The 20,364-nt window shown below is 37.9% G+C and overlaps 4 protein-coding genes across 4 annotated transcripts; 2 read left to right on the top strand and 2 right to left on the bottom strand.

The window, feature by feature from the left end:
• The first annotated feature begins 41 nt into the window (after nt 1-41).
• LOC133525684 (leucine-rich repeat-containing protein 58) lies at nt 42-11,399 on the top strand. Its single transcript, XM_061862030.1, has 4 exons — nt 42-1,073; nt 6,302-6,518; nt 8,871-9,060; nt 10,516-11,399. Exons 1-4 carry the CDS (start codon nt 583-585, stop codon nt 10,689-10,691), a joined length of 1,074 nt encoding a protein of 357 aa, XP_061718014.1. The 5' UTR covers nt 42-582; the 3' UTR covers nt 10,692-11,399.
• Nucleotides 11,342-12,544, bottom strand: LOC133525687 (small ribosomal subunit protein uS2m). Its single transcript, XM_061862032.1, has 3 exons — nt 12,385-12,544; nt 12,208-12,294; nt 11,342-12,057 (listed from the first exon to the last, which is right to left on the bottom strand). Exons 1-3 carry the CDS (start codon nt 12,401-12,403, stop codon nt 11,411-11,413), a joined length of 753 nt encoding a protein of 250 aa, XP_061718016.1. The 5' UTR covers nt 12,404-12,544; the 3' UTR covers nt 11,342-11,410.
• A 769-nt stretch (nt 12,545-13,313) lies between these two features.
• On the top strand, nt 13,314-14,739 carry LOC133525685 (dnaJ homolog subfamily C member 17). Its single transcript, XM_061862031.1, has 3 exons — nt 13,314-13,512; nt 13,607-14,216; nt 14,359-14,739. The coding sequence occupies exons 1-3, from the start codon at nt 13,438-13,440 to the stop codon at nt 14,541-14,543; spliced, it is 870 nt and encodes a 289-aa protein (XP_061718015.1). The 5' UTR covers nt 13,314-13,437; the 3' UTR covers nt 14,544-14,739.
• Nucleotides 14,740-14,751: 12 nt separating this feature from the next.
• LOC133525681 (CWF19-like protein 2 homolog) lies at nt 14,752-17,782 on the bottom strand. Its single transcript, XM_061862016.1, has 5 exons — nt 17,605-17,782; nt 16,450-17,517; nt 15,511-15,894; nt 15,005-15,343; nt 14,752-14,902 (listed from the first exon to the last, which is right to left on the bottom strand). The coding sequence occupies exons 1-5, from the start codon at nt 17,680-17,682 to the stop codon at nt 14,759-14,761; spliced, it is 2,013 nt and encodes a 670-aa protein (XP_061718000.1). The 5' UTR covers nt 17,683-17,782; the 3' UTR covers nt 14,752-14,758.
• Nucleotides 17,783-20,364: the final 2,582 nt, after the last annotated feature.

Raw genomic sequence — 20,364 nt, 5'->3', positions numbered from 1 at the left:
CTTCGACCTTATGTCAATGTCAAAAACGCCAAAACGCGCAATTTTTGGTTTTACGTTAGGTTTAAAATTAAATATAAATGTTTGACCAGCGTTTCGTATTCGTACCAATATAAAACCTGTTACTTGTTAAGTAAGAAAACCGTGTATAAGCTTGGCAGATAGAGTTAAAATATTAAGAGTGAGCGTACAAAAAAAGTTGGTATGTAAGTAAAACACCCACCCAATTTAATTCATCTATGTAATGTACCTAATGCGCAAACAAGGTTAGAATACACAAAATATTGCATATCCATACGAATGGCGATGCACATGACCTTCATGATACAACGCTATTCAGCTCTTCGCATAGTCACACGTCTAGAGGGCCACCAACCAACTTCAATTAGGTAATCAAAGCGAGGCGGCTTGATCGCTTGATCTGTCCTCCGCGCACCGCGAGGGGCGCGAGGCGGCCGCGGAGGCACAGGCAGTTGCGCGCGCGCCTCGAGCTAAGGCGCGCGGATACACCCGTAGCTCATAATTATAATGTGATTGAACACTTCAGTGCAGAACGTAACGAATTTATTGTCAACATCTTACAAAATGGAGTGCTACACATCCGACAGCTGTGATAGCGACAGTAGGGAACAAAAGACTCTGGACCTGTCCAACCAGTTGCTAGACACGAACGGTCTGGCACTGGAACTAAAAGGGATCGTCGATGAGAAGGACTGCGCAGAAAATTACGAGATCGTTCTCCTATACAGCAACAGAATCAGCGCATTGCCCGACACTATAAACAGGTTTTGCAACTTGAAGATATTGGACGTCAGTCACAACAGGCTCAAGACTCTCCCTGACCTGCTGAAATACTGCCCGCTGACATCCCTCATAGCCAAACACAACTTACTCACCAACGAATCGCTACCAAAATGCTTCTTCTCCGCGAAAAACACCTTAAAGGAACTCAATCTTAGCGGGAACCAACTCAGCTCTTTCCCAGAGCAAGTAATGGAGTTAACATCACTGCGTTATCTCTATATGGGCGGAAATAATATAGTCAATATACCAAAGGATATATGGAAACTCAACAGGTAAGTCTTCATCTTATATGGTAAAAACTTTTTTACCTCCTAAAAAGTATAATTACCTAACACTTACCAACAAACAGAACCAATTTACTGCAGAATTTTCGGTAGGTATAATAGGTACTGTTCCTAAATTCAATACTAAACTATAAGCAGAGTGCTTATCATTACACAGATAAGAGGCTTGTTTGTATTTATGCCAAATAGAGAACTAAGGACCCCCACACAACCTCGCGTTTCCAATGAGCTGCAGCCTGCAGCTGTCACGTGAAATATTTGCAGACATTTTTTGGAAGTAGGTATACCTACTTCCAATAGCGCACATAGTGCGCTATAGCGCACATTAATTTATTTACAAATGTAACATTTAAGTAGGTAAAAACATGCATATTCAATATTTTTTTATAATTAAGCGACTTGGTTTGTCATCGGGATCATCATTCGACGCGTGAAGTAGGTATAAAATTACAATCGGATATTGCTACACCCTTTCCAGGGTCCATGTATGTAACATACTGGTATGCAAAAAAAGATCTCTATTAATGACATCATATGGGTAGTATATTTTGTTCTTAAGCAGAATTTTAGCAGGACTTAAAAGAGGTGAAGAGGCGTTAATTGTCTATTTTTTTTATATGTAGGCCGTTCAAATGTTTAGAATAGTTTAAAAAATAATGAAAAAAGTTTAGGTCTCTTGATATGACGTGTGACAATTTTATTAAAAAAATATATTGTTGCAGCTGAACAAAGGGTTAAAATAAAACGGGTTAGCAGAAGTGTTTTCGCAACGAGGTTAGTTTAGTCATCGCAATACAACAAGTTTTATTGAGACATTGTATCGTTTACATATTTACATTGTAAATACTCGTGGAAGGCTGCGTAGTTAAATGATTGATTTTATTACTACAGATTTTATTGCTAAAGATGTTTACAATTATCTAATGACACTATTGCCAATTTGAAAGGCATGCGAAATTGTTACAGTAAAGTGTCATAGGTCAGGGGTGTCACCCGACATAGATAACTGAAATGTTAGGTCTTATTTAACACTTCAGATGATCGTGTTCATCATATTAACATATTGGACATATTATTATTAATCATATTTGTTAGCCTGTTGTGTCCTACTGCTGGGCAAAAGCCTCCCTCTCTTTCTTCCACGCGTCTCGGTCTATGGCAGTATTAGGCCAATCTTTCCGAAAGACGTCAAGATCGTGCCGCCATCTCCTTCGAGGTCTGCCGTAACGCCGCACATGTTTGGTGTCCACTAGTAGTTTGCGTGACCCTCTCATCTCTGCTCAAAGTTTAACTGGAAGAGATCCTGGAAGGGATAAGTTCGCCTTTGTACTTAGCTTTCCCTTATTATAAGTTCCTTTTATTATGTGTTTTTGTACAATAAAAAGTTTACTACTACTACTAAAAGTCGTTTGGCGTACGGCAGATATGTCCGGCCCAGTCCAATTAAAGCCTAGCGGCTGTCAGGACTACGTCGGCTACTTTGGTTTTGGTTTCTACTATCTTCTACAAAAAATCATCTGAATCTGTTCATCAGTTTGAACGAGAAGAGGTGACAGACAAATAAACAGAGTTACTTTCACATTTATAAGTAGGATGTTGTTGTGTGTAGGGTAAATTGACATACTTAAAAAGTTTAGCCAAGTGAAGAGTTAAGAACCACAGGAAAATATTGGAATATTCTCGATCCCATGGCGCCCTCGCGAACGGCAAAGAGGAAGAAACGCCGGAGTGAGTTTTGTGGGTAGGGCGGTGGCGGATTTGCCCTAAGGCTCGGCTCAAGTAAGCCCGGGCCTAGGGCGGCAATCTAAGTATAGGTAAATGTGCTGACAAAAGAGCAGCTGGTAATTAATAAGGGGCCCGTGGTCGATGACGGCCGAGGCTACGCAAAATTCGCCACTGGGGTAGGGCCAGAGGGCCACACACTGTGCGTAAAAGCATTCCCACTCCGTCCAAAAAAAGGAACCTCAGCACACCCATTGCTTAAATAAGATTTTTTCTAATTCCTAAGCGACAAAGTAGCAGCCATTGGTTAAGACTGACTTAATAGATAGGTTACCTTCACAGTAGACAATGTTTACATTTTCGAGAAGTGAAGCTCTTTGTTACAGCGAATGTTATTCTAATACGTACCCATGAGTCGGGTTCACAAAACGACGTGACTGGCACAGCGTGTAGTCCATGCTAATTTAAACAAACATGTTTATACTTTACGTTCTGTATTAACTTCTTGCGTCATATTATGGTGAGAAGATACGCTATGGCTATGGCTTTCACGCAGACCAGATACAGGTACCATTTGAGAACCGCCCGTAACCTGTAGCGTCTAGACAAAAGAATATACTCGTGTACATAAGGTCAATGTGGTGAAGACCTGTTCTTTCGTCGCTTCTAACTTTAGCGTTTGTACACCCTACTCCACTTCTAGAAAGACGATGGAGCAGTAGGAGGGAAGCTCTCTCTTACGGACTGTGTCTAAGCGACGTACGTATATAAATACGAGAGTCCTTCCCTGTGACGGTCTTCCTAACCAAAAATACTAATAAGTTTTACGCCCTGCTACAAACAGTAGCCTAGAGTCAAACCAAGATAAGTTGGCAGCGATTTTGATAGCTCAGACGGTGCACGGGTTATTAAAAGGTCAAACTTCTATGTAATTATGACGTTTTGTTGACACTTGCACCGTCTAGGCTATCAAAACCGCTGCCAACTTATCTTGGTCTGACTTTAGCTATATCGGTGAGGGCAAAGCGGCCCCTCGCTCACGGCCTCGCGCTTAAGGAGGCCTCACGGGCCTTTTAATTGCCTTGGTAATGCAAATTCGAAGAAAAGGGCCGCAGAAGCATTCTTCGCCCACGGCTAAATTCACGCTCCGCCACTGGCTGCAAATTACCTTTGAGTGCTTATTACCATAGCTTTATTGAATAATGAAACTCGTTAAAGATAGAGGTAGACAACAAGCGGCCTGTAAAGATAAAAAGCGATTTCTTCAAGGCAACCTGGGTGCGTAGACAAGATGGCAATCGTTAGCGCTCCGTAGCGAACGAAACGCAATTGTCTCTGTCGCACTAATCTGGAAGAGTGATAGAGATAACTATGCTAAGGAGCGTGAACGATTGGCATCAGGGTGCGCACACCCTGTTGTATGCGTAATTTTAGGTTGATTCTAAATCGATAAGAGATGTAAATTTGTAAGTTTTATAAACTATGAATATGCATAATCCCTATAATATAACCTGAGCTCATGAGCTGGTAAAGTCACCTGTCTAGGTATATCAATGAATTAAACACAAATCGTTATCTAACTCCTATTTATCTGCTCACAATCCCCAGATAAGTCAGGTGGAAAGTATTGATAGAAAGATAATACCTACCTATCACGATAGAAACATGAACCAAAAGCGTGAAAACTAAAACAATGCACAATGGTATAATAAGATTCCTTTGCCATTGCCAATGAGATTCCTAAAGGGGCCCTCTATTAATTACGTCACACGAATTTATAGGTTTACCCCTCCCCCCTCCTGGTTATATTTTGCTAACCCCTCCCCCCTCCTGGTTATATTTTGCAAACCCCTCCCCCCTGGTATGACGTTACAATTTTGTTTAAATACAGCGAATAAAAAAAATATAAATACATTTTCGGTTACAGATGTAGTTAAAGTGAAGTCACAAAGTTTGTGACTCCTGCCTCCCCCTTGTCACATTGAAAGAAAAGGGCCACAGAAGCATTCTTCGCCCACGGCTAAATTCACGCTCCGCCACTGGCTACAAATTACCTTTGAGTGCTTATTACCATAGCTTTATTGAATAATGAAACTCGTTAAAGATAGAGGTAGACAACAAGCGGCCTGTAAAGATATTTATTTATCTTTTTTTCTCATGTCACATTTTGACACCGTCCCTCCCAGTAAACGTGTGACTTAATTAATGGATGACGCTAAAGTATCTATAAGTACCTAATATGTTTGTGGATTCCGATTATTCTATGAAATCACACGTCAAAACATATAATTAGGTACTCTCAATAAATCAATAAACACCATATCTACTACGTATTACGTACGTAGGTACCTAATAAATAATATGTATCGATTTAACCCGGTTCTTAAAGTAGGTAAACATACGTAAACATCAGCTCCAAAGACCAATAGTGTGAACAACATAACATAATGACTTGCGAAACTGGATCAGGCTATAAGTAAAATTATTCGCGGGTTCTTATCTCGCCAGACGCACAGTCATGTCACACGATGATAGCACCTAAGGATATTACGTTATCTGGGCTGGGACAGACGAGTCTTCTAAAGGATATAATAGTAGGTATTCATAAATGTGAATTGTACATAAGGAAATATGTTTTCCCTTTAAATGACCATAATTATTTACGAACGACGACGAGAATATAAATGTGCCGATACGAAACTTACATACCTGTTCTAACACGGCATTTTCACTTCGCACCTTTACATATATGTAGCTATACCCCATTTCATTTACCATGGCGGGATTCCACTTGAAACTGTACAAAGAGAACCATAATGTTGATCTTTTGTTTAACAATTGATTTACGAGCTCTGCTCTTCAAAGTCAGCGTATGGTGGTATTACCTACAGTGAAGTAATGTCGGGTCGAGCGAGCGAAATATTTATGTTAAAGGTTAAAAACTTTCAATAATAAAAAGAAAAAGTCGTATAGACAGTTTAAACAATTACCTTTTTTTGCGTATAACAGTAAAAACTTAATTAGGTATTTACCTATTTAATAACGTCTAGCCTTGATCGATTGTAAGTATGTGATAGGATACAGTCCCTACAAGTCCAACAACAACTAGTTTAAAAATATTTTTAAAAGGTTGATATGACTGTCAAATAATAACACAAAAGGATCAAGCCTGGACAGTTACAAAAGACAACGCCGCGCCCCGCAAGAAAAGTTTGCCGGGTATCTTTTGTTGTCATCACTACTCGTATTGTTTAGTTGTTTACGCCTAATGACCGTCTTAAGTAGAATCCCGCCATGGTATATGACATGGGGAATAACTAGATACCCAGAAGCAATCATTAACCGTCACTACAAAAACTTTCCTTGACAAAATGACTACCTACCTTGAGGTACTTCTTCTTGTTTCTTATAGTTTTCCCTAAATAGCTCTAATGATTTAAGTGGCAATATCTCCACTGAACACTATCTAAATCTAATGGGCCATGTCTTTGCAGTTTACAGATTCTCTCACTAGGAGGAAACCAAATCATCGAAGTCCCTGATGCAGTTGGAAGGCTGACGGGTCTGCAGGCCTTGGTGTTGAGCGACAACCTTATAGAGCAGCTCCCGAATAGCATAGCAAACCTGAACCAGCTACGGTCGCTGCTCATCCACAGAAACAAACTTAAGACACTGCCTACTCAAATCATCAAGTTAAAATGTCTAACAGAGGTAAATAAGTATGATATTATTATTTCCATTTCAGATAGATAACAATTCTGCGATTAAGACCAAAGATCCAAACATCAAAAAGAATGGGTCAGACTGACAGGTATAAAGCACTCAAAGCTCTTTATGCAAGGAGTAGACTCCGGTTGGAGCAAAAAACTATGGCAACTTAGCAAAAGACAACTCCAAATGATAACAGGGGTGTTTACTGACCATTACGGGGTCAAAGCAGTTTTGGCCAAGATGGGACACTCTGAGAACACCGATTGTCGAATGTGTGGCGAAGAGGCAGATACAGTAAAACACCTGACGTGTGAATGTCACGCCCTCGCCAGACAAAGAATGAAGGACTATGGAGCAGCCTATCTGGAACCAAAGGAATTCAAAATGCTACCCATGAGCTTAATCATCTGGCATCTCCATCACCATCGACCATATGGTCGGAAAAGCTCTTGAGTAGTTGAGGGATCTTTCCTAAGGGGGTAGTTACACAAAAGATCCCTATGGGTCGAAGTGTATCTGCAAGGGCCCCCGAAAACTATAAGATAAGACCAAAGATTTCTGAAAGACCTTTCAGTGACAAGGGAACGCTCGAAAAAAAATTGTGAAGGACCGACGGTCTTAGAGCGTTTAACCAACCGGAGTCGCCTTTAAGAGCGTAAGCTGTCGAAAACCTCGGCGGGAACATTAATCTGACATGACTATTTATACGATTTGACGCACCCCTCCCCCGCATGGGCAGACTGTTATGTACAGAAATTTATAGACAAGGCGTCTCCAGTTGGTTAAATGCTTTAAGCCAATGGTTGTTCTATTTATTTATCTTCGGATGCTCTCAGGAACCACCAGTGGTCAAGTACATCATTCTGTCATCATTAAATTATTCCTAATGTTAAGCGTTGAATTGTGGCAATTTTGTACCGCTAATTAAACCTATTCGTTTTTTTTAAACCCCCAACGACGCAAAGAAACGTCTGTCTGTGGCATCGTAGCTCTCTTACAGATGGGCCGATTTCGACGCGGTTTTTTTTATTCATTATTTATTTAATCTATTGCTTTATTATGTTCATCAGTACATAAAGATCTTATTTTTTAGAGTTAGTAGGTACATGATACCCTGTTAGGGCATACAATAAGGGACATATGTTACTTAATCCTAAACTTAATAACTAAAAAAATTATCACGAGAAAGGAAATTTTCCTGCGGTGGTGCTTAGCTATGTTTCATAGAAATCGATCCAACATTTGAAAAGTACCTATCAGCTCTTTTCCAAAATGATGTAGGACATTTTTGGCATAAAATGGATTTTGTTGGCATAGAGCGTTGTTGTTGGGTTTTTTAAATATATTTTACAACCACGAATAGAATCATTCATTAATAAAAGAGGATTGTAAAACGATTAATACATTGCCCTGTTTGTCTAGTCTAGAGAAACGCGCAGTTCGAGTTGTGACTGTCTTGCACGCGATTAATCGCAAGCGGTAACTGCGTAAAATGAAATATTTTAAGGAAACTAGCAAAGAAATTGTGTGAACTACTTAGTAAATAATTTACTATCTGCAACACAATATATTGCGCGTTATATTGCTCCCGTTATCGTGCACGTGTGATGTCACTGGCTGGACGAGAATGTTAGAAACATTTATCACATTTATCGTAAAAGGCTAAAAACATACATCAAATTTCTAAATTATGTGCTGTACGCTGTAGCCGTACCACGAGTAGACACTCACGGTTACGTTAGCGACTACGTATGCTCGATCGCTAAACTTATTATATTACCTATAATGTATAATTATACGAGAAGGCGATGTTTATCAGTGAAGCATAATATTTTTAACGAATTTATAATAACAACTTGTCACGAGCTAAAAGCGGTATCGGCCAACGATAAAAAATTCGCTTTTAATTGTAAAAAATAATAAACAACCACAGAAATAGTTCCCTACTTAGAATTCACAAGATAAAATCAAATTCAGAAAGCCTATAGGTCTGTTCACACCGGATGCGTCTGCGCTGACCTTAAAAGAGACCACTTCACTTTTCGGCGATTTTATAATCGTTTTATAATGTGACAGTCAGCTATTTATAATTACCATTTCCATCATTATAACTATTTATACCTTCAAGAAAAGAACGTACACTCATCTTAAATGCCGGCAACGCACTTACAACCCCTCAGGTGTTGTGGGTGTCTATGGGCGACGGTAATCGCTTTCCATCAGGTGATTCGTCTGCTCGCTTGCATCCTATATCATAAAAAACATGTGTTGATTTCATTCTCTGTCCTTAAGTGTATTTAATTATTTCTATGAAATACCACAATTTACAAATTACCTAAATTTTTTTTATAGCTCAGTCTCCGAGACAACCCTCTCGTGGTGAGGTTCGTTCGAGACATGACATTGCAGCCCCCCTCGCTACTAGAACTCGCTGGCCGAACCATCAAACTACATGAGATCCCAACTTTGCCCGGAGAGGTTCCGAGGGACCTAATTAACTATTTAAGCGCAGCGCAGTGCTGCGTTAATCCTAAGTGCAAAGGTGAGTATTTTTTACAATCAAAAAGTCGAGGCATTATATAGTTAGATTTCAATGTATTCCCTTTCTAACATGATATGCGCCACACAAATGCATCTATTCTCGACGAACTAACCATTAAAACGAGGCTCTCCACTATTTGCGCCCAACGTGTACTTGGTTTCTTCGACCATCTGAGCAGGACAGGGCCAGATAGTCTGGAAGAGCTCATAATCACTGACCTCATGCCCAGGAAGCGTAAGGATGGACGTATGGCCATGCGTTGGGCGGACAGAAAAACGTCAGAGACTAAAACCACATTTACAGGCTAGAACTGGGCCCAAGATAAAGCGGAGGACCGGTGAAGAGTGTCCAGTCGTCACGTCCTTCAGCCATGAGGATATGAAGAAAAACATGATATATCCGTACAGTCAACATCAAAATATGTAGTGTCGACTGAAGTGGCCAAATATATCGTAACACACAGTTTGTTATCATATAACTCATAGAAGTAAGGACGTGTTCCGATAATATTTGGCCACTGTGGCTGTCAATATATATTTGATACTAATTGTATTGTACCTAATAATAAGTCTACCTTCTATTTTGCTAATACCGATAATGAGTACGAAACCCTAAAAACGCAAGACGTTAAAAAAAACATTTGTAGTTTTACATGTATGTAAAATGTATAATTGTTGGTGCAATAAATAATAGTACCTGGGCGACTTATAACTATTTATTGTAATATGGTGGTGTATAGGTGATAATCTTAACTACATTTTTTTACTAAATTAAACTTGTCTAAAACAATAAAAATTTAAAAATTATATATGAACTTGAACATATATAAATAAATAAAAAGTTAATCACCGGGCGAGATTCGAACCCGTAACACTCGTTTCTAGCCGTCCGCGTCTTAACCCGCTGGACCAGACGGACAGTGGCCGGCAACACGAAATTAGCGACCATATTCTGCGTCGAAAGAAAAACGCATGAAAACTCGAAAACACGCGTTTTCCCAAACATAAGACTAATCTAGATCGATTGTTTACCCCCAAAAACCCCCATATACCAAATTTCAGCAAAATCGTTAGAGACGTTTCCGAGATCCCGGAAATATATATATATATATATATACAAGAATTGCTCGTTTAAAGATATAAGATTTACTTACTTATTACTTACTTTTTTTTTCGGACGATACAATCCATATTGTGTTGTTGTCAAGTTGACGTTAAGTGAGTTTTCGCGACAACTGTTCTTTTTTAAGGCAGTAATAGACGGGGCTACCAGGCCGCGACCTTGGTGCGATCCGATCGTGTGGAAGGTGGTTCGCCGTACGTCTGGTAAGGACGCAGCTATGAGTGTGAGCGAAAAAGAAATATGCGGACTAAACCAAGATCGCGGCCTGGTACGCCCGTCTATTAACAAGCTGTCTAGTAAAAAGTTTTTACCTTATCTTGCATATTATTTCAGGCGTGTTCTTCGACAACCGTGTGGAGCACATCAAATTCGTCGACTTCTGCGGTAAATACCGAATCCCACTTCTGCAGTACTTGTGCAGCTCCAAATGCATCACTGGAAGCTGGGAGAGTAGGGAAACAGACAGCAATCCTCATCCTCATATGATGCGGAAGGTCCTCCTGGGATAACGCTCAAAAAGATCATGAAATACTCATGTTCATGACTACTGCAATACTGTTGCAAAAGGTTTAGAATAGACCAGGGGTCTCCAAACTTTTTGACCGTGAGGACCTTGCAAGATTTCGAATCTCTGGCTTGCGTCCTGCGGGCCAGAATGGAAGGACTCGCGAGTGAAATAACTTGTGATAACTATTAGAAAACAAAAAGCATATAAAGATTTATTCTACATATTTGGGTTCTGAATACAGTAATAATGAAATTGACACTTGTCTATCTTAAAAGTTCAGACTTTTAAAATGGTAAACTTTAGGTGATAAACTATAGGTAATATATTCTTTTACACCTGATGAATTATGATTATATCAATTTAAACTGATACTAAAATTTACATAACCTTATGAGAGTTAAGCTTAGAGAATAGATTGGATCTTTTGATAAGATATAAATTTAGAGCTACAAAAATGCAGTATATAAAAAAGATTTACCCTTCCATAAGTCTGTGATTTCCAAATTAAGAGGACATCTTGGTTTAGGTTCTTGAGCTTCAAGCAAAGTCAAGATTATTATTATAAAAGTTTATTGCATTTTTTGTATCAGAGTTTGTATAGGTACATTGTGTTATACTGTATATTTTGTTTAACAGATTGTTTTAACTAAGTAACTACATATCATTTATTTCCTTATTACTCTAAATAATAAAATAAATGTTATTGAAAGTCATTTGTTTTTATTCGGTTTCTTGTAGGAATTTCATTCTTGCTTCCTTACCTCTTTGTATGGCACCTTTGAATAGTTTGCAATATAGTTCAATGGCTGCTGGAGTGTCATCATTCCCTGGTACTGGGTAAGTGATTAGATTAGGATTGCAATTTGTGTCTACAATGCCAATGGTAGGTATGAGCATCTTTGCACTATCTCTTACTGCTGTGTGTTGATTTAAAATGTTATTCTGTGTGTTGAAGAATATGCAGAGATCTGGCAATCTTGTGACCGCACCAAACTGGTGGTTAGCATTTGTGAAGATACCTCCGCGCCAGAATCTAGTATGAGCATATTCACCACATTCTTTTGCAGTTTTTTCAACAAGATGTGCGTTTAGTGCATTTCTGTTAAAGAAGCAGATTATACCACCTCTGTAGGCAACATGAGCTGTGAAGTTGAGAGCTTTACGAAGATGTTCTGCAGTAACATCCAGATCAAATATCAAGTGGCCAAGTCTCGAACCATACAAGTATGGCCGCATGTAATCATTGAGGGAGCCCTCTTTGTGACCATAGTGCACTCTGGCATCAAACAAATCCTTCACAGTGAATAAATTGTGCACTTGGAAGAAGTCAGGACTATCCAGAGGATTTTTTCTTTGTGTGTTAGCTTCTACAAGAAAAATAATGGGGTTCAATAGTTAATATAGGAATGATTCAGTAGTATGAAAACAGGATGATGCTATCTATATACATCATTTTATTACATTAAAATATTAGGAAGTAGGTTCATACAACTTGCAGAACAGTGTATCTTACCTACCTTCAGGCACATTTTGTGGAGCTGCAGCCGCCTGGGTTGCTGTGGAACTGTTTCTTAATGATACAAGTCCATATTTTACAGGTTGTCCTTTAAATAAAAGATATTATTTACAATAGAATGGACGAATTCAACTATACCAGCAACCAAATTGTACAAAACCTTTCTTATAATACTTACGTAAAGTGCGTGGCAGCATTTTGGATTTTTATTAAGGATGAAAGGCAAGTAATAAGTTGTAATTATTAGTAAAGTCTATTTGGAATTATTTCAAATACCACAAGCACGTAAGTATTAAGGCCACAGAAAATAATATTTAGGTTAGAAGTATGTCACAATGACAGTTACAGATAAGCTAAATAACTTGAAGATGAAAAAAGCCAAGATATTTTTAAAATGGTCTTAAATAGCTTAGGTATGTCAGGGGGCCTACCGCAAAAATCAAAGTTCATTTTTTTTTGTCTATCTAATTTGGTCCTAGTGAGAGTAAAAGAGAAAGATCCCCGCAATTTGCGAATTTCGGTTTTTGCGGTAGGCCCCAGTACAATAGAGTCAGACTTAGATGATTTGGCAGTGATTTTGATAGTGCAAGTGTTAAGTAAACGTCATAATTTCAGAGTATTTGTCAGGTTAGAACAAGGTTAGAAATTTAATATGGAAGGTAAAGGCACTGACTCTACCTTCCATAGTTAGAAATTGTATTGAGATAACAGCTGTCACCAAACCCAAGCTATGTGAAAAATATTATAACAATATGCTGATATTCCGTGAAATGGAAAACGATTATCAGTCCCGATTTCGGGCCTGTTATCGGGAAGTGTGGATGTAATTGGCGCTTAAATCGTTTTTTCTGTAATAGCTCTAGCAGACGGGTGTATCGGCCCACGGTCTCGAGACGGTCAGCATATCTTTTTCGCGCTCTTACCTATAGCTGCGTCCTTAATGGATGTACGGAGAACAATTACCACACGATCGAACAGGCCTCGGACCGCACGAAGGCCATGGTTCGGTCTGCCCGTCAGTTATGGTTTTATGATAACAATAAAATAGAACAAAAGGCCACTATACAATTTTAAAATTAGGAAGAAATCAAATTTGATCAGTATTACGATTTCGTGGCTACATCACTACTAATGTCAATGTCACTGTCAGTCACTCCGTCAAATTACCAACCTGAAATTTTAGGTCCGCTTCCCATTTAGCAGTGTATTTATTTAAATTAAAAACATTCAAATGGCAAAAACTAAAATTGAGGATGTCGATTTATATGCTATCCTTGATCTTACTATCAGCGCCACAGAATCCGAGGTAAGAAGTCATGTGATGATGTTATGGTTTATGTTTAAGAAATGTGAAATCATTGTTTTTACTGCTTACTGATGATCACTGCATTAAATTTCAGATCAAGAAAGCATACCGCAAGAAAGCACTACAGTGCCATCCAGACAAAAATCCAGATGACCCAAAAGCAGCAGAAGCTTTTCACGAGCTCTCAAGGGCTCTGGAGATCCTTACCGATGCCGCCGCCCGATCCGCTTATGACAAAGTATTGCGCGCTAAAGAAGCTGCAAAACTCCGGCATAAAGAACTCGACAGTAAGAGGCAGAAGCTCAAAGAAGATCTTGAAAGGAGAGAAAGAGAAGCTATGTCTGGGTCCGGAATGAGCAATCTTACAGATGAGCAAAAGCTGGCTGCTGAAATACAAAGATTGCAGAAGGAAGGTAGTAGACTTCTGCAAGAAGAACAGAGGAGGGTCAAGGAAGAAATACAGAGAAGCCTCGGCCGTCTCACTGAACCAGTGTGGGACTCAAGTTTAAACAGAATCAAGATTAAATGGAAGGCAGATAAAACAGATGAAAGCAATGGGGGCTATGATGAAGCAACATTGAGAAAGTTTTTGAAAAAGTATGGCGATATTGTAGCATTAATTGTATCACCTAAGAAAAAGGGAAGTGCTTTAGTGGAGTTTGCTTCTAAAGAGGCTTCAGACATGGCCATTGAATTTGAGAAAGGTAATTTTTTATGTTTACTACTTTAAATGCACTAGAATCCAGTAATTATAAAAATATACCCAAGTTTTATTTGTGACTTTCCACAGGTAAAGGTGCCTCATGATATATGGTGAGAGTACTAATATTTTAATTTTTATTTTAGGTTTACCTGAGAACCCGCTCACATTGAAGTGGCTAAATGACAAACCTGTACTAACAACAAAGCGGGAAGCTCCAGGGCCCTCACTGGTTTCAGATAGGGACTATGAATCACTAGTGATGACTAAAATGAGGCAGGCAGCTGAGAGGCAGAGGCTCATAGAAGAAATGATGAAAGAAGAATCATGACAAACAGAATAAATTACTTGATAAAATAAATATTTGTTTGATACTTTTTTAACACCTAGTAGATAATGATTTTGATGAGGGTAAAACATCAATGAACATTCCATTGTTGCTATTTTTTTTAGTAAGACTGATATGCCAATATTATGAAATGTAGACTGAAGAAATTCTCATAATACTTAGGGATTTGAATAAACATGCATTAATCAAATACTCTGTCACACTTTATTCTTACTAACTATATCAAATGGTTTCCAATCTCTTGAGAATTCTAGCACTTTTTGCCTTTGTTCATTACTTGGTTCCCTTTTAGGATTTTTCCATAAGTAGTGGTCCAGGTCTAGAATACCCCCAATTATTTCCTGTAAAAGAAAAAGAAGTATTATAGCAATTTTATACATTTTCTGTAGTTGCACAATATTGCTCAACAATTTCAGTTCTTTGAAGTCATAAACAACAATTACCTCTGCAAAATTTCTTGGAAACAGCTGCTGATCTTCTATAACATGGGCAAAGCCAGGATCCATGGCGAAATCAACCCAAAAATATGGTAGCCCTTTAGGAACACCTTTCCTTATATTTTTCCCCTTTAATTCCACAACTTTCTTATTGACGGACCATTCTGCTTCACATTCCAGAAGTGCTTTCTTGAAGTAGATTGATGCCATGTCTCCTACATCTCTTGGCAATGGTATGCAATTTATGACCAAATGTGGGAATTTATGTAGCCTTGTTGCTGTTTCGAAGAACACAACATCTTTGTCTTGGGAGTTGAAGAATTTTGTGAGAGCTTGTCTGTAATTCTGAAAAACAATAAAAGATATGAATATCACAGGTCAACTGGCAACAAATATGTTTGTTTTTTTATCTTGAATTCATAATAAGTAGTTTAAATGCTCACAAATACTAAGCTTGAGCTCAATACCTATCAAAAACCATAAAAGGTTGTTATTTTACAATTAAATCTCACCATGATTTCCTCCCAAACATCTTCATCAACAGCAGTAACGCATGTGGAATGCTGTATTGTAGTTATAATGCACTGCCCTTTCACGAGTGACTTCTTTGCAGGCAATGCTAAGTACACCTTAGTCCCGCAGCTAACCATAAGATGTTTCAACATGTTCTTAGAATCCAGGCAATATTCACATCCTTCCAGAGATCTCTCCATCTTGCTATGCATTTGAATAGCTCTCTGTTTCTCTCTCTCAGTCTCCCTAGCTTCACTCCTGTTTTTGGATATCTCGTCGGTGAATATATCTTCCAGATCATCATTTGGATTCTTGTGTTTGGATGCAATTTTAGCGAGCTCTGCATCTTCATTATAATTGTCACCATATTTCTCTTCTTGGAACTGAAGTAATAAAAATAAAATACAGGAAATTAGAAGCTAAATAATATGTCAAAAGACCAAACTTACAGACACTCTTCAACAAGCTCTTCATCTAAAATGGCAATGGGCAGGTCATGTATCCAGATATAAAGACAAAAGATGGACATTAGTAGCAACAAAATGGACCGGACCTGCAGGATGGAGGCTCCGAAGAAGGCCCAAAAAGAAGTGGATAGAAGACATCTCCTCCGTCGCAGGAAAAGACTGGCTCCAAAAAGTCCAAGACAGGGATGAGTGGAGAAAAAGTGAGGAGGCTTTCACCCAGCAGATGGGATCTGCTGTCAGCCCCAAATCAAAGTTAAAAAAATAAACATAATAACAATAATCTGACTGTAGAACAAATAAAGCTTTAATAATTATATTTTTTTAATAACAAAAAATAAGAAAATGTTAGGTATGGTCAGTATTTATACAAAATATCTTGTCATTTTCAATAATGTCAGTGCAATCTAAATCTAATTTTTAAAATACTATAGTAGACTTCGAAAAAAAGAGAATATCTATTTTGACACTCACCATTTGCTTAAGATTATACTTGTCATCATTCCCAAAGTACTTAGTCCTTTCTCCAGAAACATGTGTTTCAGCCTTTCTCTTCCCCCCTTTACTCCTAGGGTCCCCACTTGACCCTTTGGTCAAAGGTCTACTATTACCCATACTGTTAGTAGACATCAGCATTACTCTATCATCCTCCTCCTCCTCTTTGCCTGCATCTGGATTCTGTTTCCTGTATTCTCTTGCTGCTTCAAGTTTAGCTTTAAGTTCAGTAACTAAAATTGTGTTTCCTATAATTTCTGCTTTTACAATTTTTGCAGCTAACTTGTTCAGTTTTTCATCACTTAAATAAAGTGAATCCTGTTTAGAATCTTGCTTCAGTTCCACAGGATTTGATTCTTTGTCTTTATTTTCAGGGGATTGATCTCTAAAATCTCTTATTTTGTTCTCCCTTTCATTACAACTGTTGTCATTTCTTCTATGCATTGAATCTTTTTTGTGTCCATCCCGTGACTCTTTTCTATAATCATCTCTTGAGTCCCTTTTGTTGTCATCTCTTGAGTCCCTTCTGTAGTCATCTCTCGAGCCCTTTCTGTAGTAATCTTCAGAATCTCTTCTACTTTCATCTCTTGAGCTACTCCTATTTTCCTCTTTTGAATCCCTATGTTCATCTCTTTTGGATTCTTTTCTCCAACCACCAGACTTGTGACTATAAGAGCTACTGTAACTGCAACTTTTTCTTTTGTAATCTGTATCAGTGTAGGATTCTTTTGAACTAGAAGATCTAGAATATAGATCTGTTGATTCAGGTTTGAGAAATTGTCTAGATTTCCGGAAACTCTCAGGAGTTTGTGGTAAGCCTCCACCACCATCTTTCCAATAGGGGTTGAGTTCTCTACTGCTAGTTGCTGGGTTGTACGAATCAATGTGTTTTTTCTCTTCTTGTTTTGGCTTCCTTATATCATCCTTAGTGTATGTTTTCATCATACCTGTCATGGCCATCCAATCTTCTCGTTCACCAGTACTTTGGTTAGGTGCGGGCTGTTTTTCCACCCATTCATCCTCACCAGAGCTGCTGGAACTAGTGGACTGTAATAAAATCAGAGACTAAATGTATAAATAACTATTCTTTTGATTTAGTAAGTTTATTATTCGTAATTGTATCGGACTACTTACGCTATGACGCTTTCGTTCACGTTTATCCTTATGTTTACTTTTCTTCTTGTGCTTATCCTTCTTCCGTTTTTCTTTCATTTTCGAATATTAATATTGCTACTGCAATTGGAAATAATTTATAATTTAATCCAATCAAACATGCTTTTATAGTATCTTCATCTGTCATTGTCACTCTCATTAGAACCAAAGAGCATATAATCACTACGTTTTAAGAGACGGGACTTCCATACTAGCGAGTGGAATCCCTTTGTTTCGCAAATCATTACCAAAATGTACAACAAAGAACTGTCAAAGAACCATAGTACCAACATAAGCAATTTAAATAGTGTAGTACGCTACACGCTTGCGTTTCTTATCGATATCGATAAAATGGGGAGGGTTGAAATATAGACTCTTGTCTACAAATTTTGTACTCGAAATCAAGTTAGGATCGAGTCCACATTTAAGTTGTATGTTATATAGTGGATAGTTCTATGAAATTGAAATTGAAATGAGTGGACTAATACGTGGTCGAGCTTAATGTGGACTCGATTTTTTTTAGAACACCTTTTTGTTCTTCACCACTAGGAAGGATCAAAGTAGCACTTTTTTTCCCTACTAGGAGGGATCACTTTTTTTCCTCTTTTTGCATACTTCTTAGGTTAAATTATTTAATTTATTTACCATTAATTAAATTTATTTATTTATTTGTACCATAATAATTTCCTCATAGGTGATGTGAAAAGCAGTATGTAAATTTATCACGTGGTAGCAAAAATATTTCCACATTAGGGTGGTATTCCACCTATCCAATTTCTTGGTCCAATGTCATTGCGTCTCACTCTGTCATTAATCAAAATGTGAGACGCAATACACATTGGACAAAGAAATTGCATAGGTGGAATACCACCCATAGGCGTTAACACTTGAATCCCTCACTACGCTAGGATTCTATTTTAGAATACCTCGTTACACTCAGAATGTAATTATAAAATCCTTCACTATTTTTTTTCTTATTTTTTTTTATTAAAAGCACTATTTTCAAAATGATCTGCAGATACATGTTTCAATAAATGTAACTTTTCTATGGGAAGATGTATCAGGTCTTCGCTACCAACAAATTTAACCCACTGCCTGCATCTGAAAACATACAGCCTTGGTTATGTACAGTTTATATTCCAAGTGTTTGCTAATGAGATGATCAACTGATTATTTAGCGCTAATATGCATCTATAAATCATGTTTTTTGGCATCCAATTATCAACAGCCGTTTATAAATGCTCTAACTTTTTATGTATTTATATGTCTGTTAATCATGAGAACCGGTCTGGCCTACTGGGCAAGTGGGCAGTAACCCTGCCTATGAAGCCGATGGTCCCAGGTTCAAATCCTGGTACGGACATTTATTTATGTGATGACCATGCATATTTGTGTCATGTGTGTTTTCTATGTATTTATATGTATATATCGTTGTCTAAGTACCCACAACACATGTCTTATTGAGCTTCCTATGGGATTAAGTCAATTTGTGTAATAATGTCGTATAATATTTTTTATTGATCACAAAAAGAGAGATTAATTTACTTACATTTCAGATTAATATATTAAATAATGACTAGATTAAAAAAAATATGTTAAATAATGACCATTAATGCATAGATGATAGATAATTTTCCACTGAAAATCTTCGACGAATTAATTTTGTGTCATATTGCATGCAAGTTCTCAGGAAACTTCACATATTTTATTTAATTACTTACACTGATATACAAATAAACATACAATTATCGATAGTTTTAGTACATCCCTAGTTCACAACTAAAAATAATATAAAATATCAAATTTTCTATGTGTTTAAAGCCTGCTGCACCAAAATAAGGTCAAAAGTATCTAAAGCAATACGTACCGGTCTTTATCCAAGGGAAATTTCGCCATAAAATCCCTTTTTTCGTGATTTTGTCGAGTGGCTCGCTTGCCACATATTTCACACTTAGTAAACCGTTTTCTCGGTGGCATTGTAACAAACTTGTTCTTTACTCTGATCACGGTTCACTATTTTCGATATTTTCACTAAATAATAAAGAAATTGCACGAAATACCCGAACAAAACATTGAAGCCTTCATAACAAACAAAACAATTAGGCTGACAGTTGACTTGATGTAAACTTGACAGAATAAATAGCACTGACGTTTTATTTTTCTTCGTTGGCAAAGATTTGCGAAACAAGTTCTATACAAAACTTATTTTGTTCCTAGTTGCGTCAGCCTGATTAGAACGTAGTGATTATATGCTCTTTGACTCTCATAGATGGCAGATGCGCTGTACCCGTGCGCCCGTGAGGGACGGAACATACGCAATGCGACAAAATTAAAACCACGTTATAACATTCCCGACAACATACCAAAACAAACTACGTAATTTGGTCGGTTTGTTTGTTGCCCACTATAAAGCATACTAAATTTTGCGGAGGGGATTAAAAAAAAATGAGACTGACAAAGACAAACTATGTTAGCGCTTTCTCTGCTACTACTACTTAAAGTTCCATAAGTGCATCTCGTTCGGTTTCTGCCCCCCCCCCCCCCATTTCATCTCTATATTATTGAACCTCTATGGTCATCCTTAAATGTAATACCATTGTAAAACACTGAACTAAACCTCACTTTAACCTCATAAAATTAAGGCATAATTTAGCATAACAATCACCCTTATTAGACTTTTCCACAAAGTGGAGAATTCTGGGCACGATCGTGTCCACAATGCGTTCAAGAATCTATAGACAG

The sequence above is a fragment of the Cydia pomonella genome, chromosome 15 (assembly GCF_033807575.1).
Source record: "Cydia pomonella isolate Wapato2018A chromosome 15, ilCydPomo1, whole genome shotgun sequence".
Lineage (NCBI taxonomy): Eukaryota > Metazoa > Arthropoda > Insecta > Lepidoptera > Tortricidae > Cydia > Cydia pomonella.
This window is presented reverse-complemented; position numbering and strand designations above follow the sequence as displayed.

Excerpts from the sequence above, each read along its gene's own strand:
- LOC133525684 (XM_061862030.1), top strand. The coding sequence starts at position 583 with ATGGAGTGCTACACATCCGACAGCTGTGATAGCGACAGTAGGGAACAA. Across the intron at positions 6,519-8,870 it reads AGTTAAAATGTCTAACAGAG|CTCAGTCTCCGAGACAACCC; the intron begins GTAAATAAGTAT and ends TTTTTTTTATAG. Across the intron at positions 9,061-10,515 it reads CGTTAATCCTAAGTGCAAAG|GCGTGTTCTTCGACAACCGT; the intron begins GTGAGTATTTTT and ends ATATTATTTCAG.
- LOC133525687 (XM_061862032.1), bottom strand. Across the intron at positions 12,058-12,207 it reads TCCACAAAATGTGCCTGAAG|AAGCTAACACACAAAGAAAA; the intron begins GTAGGTAAGATA and ends TTTTTCTTGTAG.
- LOC133525685 (XM_061862031.1), top strand. The coding sequence starts at position 13,438 with ATGGCAAAAACTAAAATTGAGGATGTCGATTTATATGCTATCCTTGAT. Across the intron at positions 13,513-13,606 it reads TCAGCGCCACAGAATCCGAG|ATCAAGAAAGCATACCGCAA; the intron begins GTAAGAAGTCAT and ends ATTAAATTTCAG. Across the intron at positions 14,217-14,358 it reads GGCCATTGAATTTGAGAAAG|GTTTACCTGAGAACCCGCTC; the intron begins GTAATTTTTTAT and ends TTTTTATTTTAG.
- LOC133525681 (XM_061862016.1), bottom strand. The coding sequence starts at position 17,682 with ATGAAAGAAAAACGGAAGAAGGATAAGCACAAGAAGAAAAGTAAACAT. Across the intron at positions 15,895-16,449 it reads AGTATAATCTTAAGCAAATG|TTCCAAGAAGAGAAATATGG; the intron begins GTGAGTGTCAAA and ends TTATTACTTCAG. Across the intron at positions 15,344-15,510 it reads ATGTTTGGGAGGAAATCATG|AATTACAGACAAGCTCTCAC; the intron begins GTGAGATTTAAT and ends ATTGTTTTTCAG.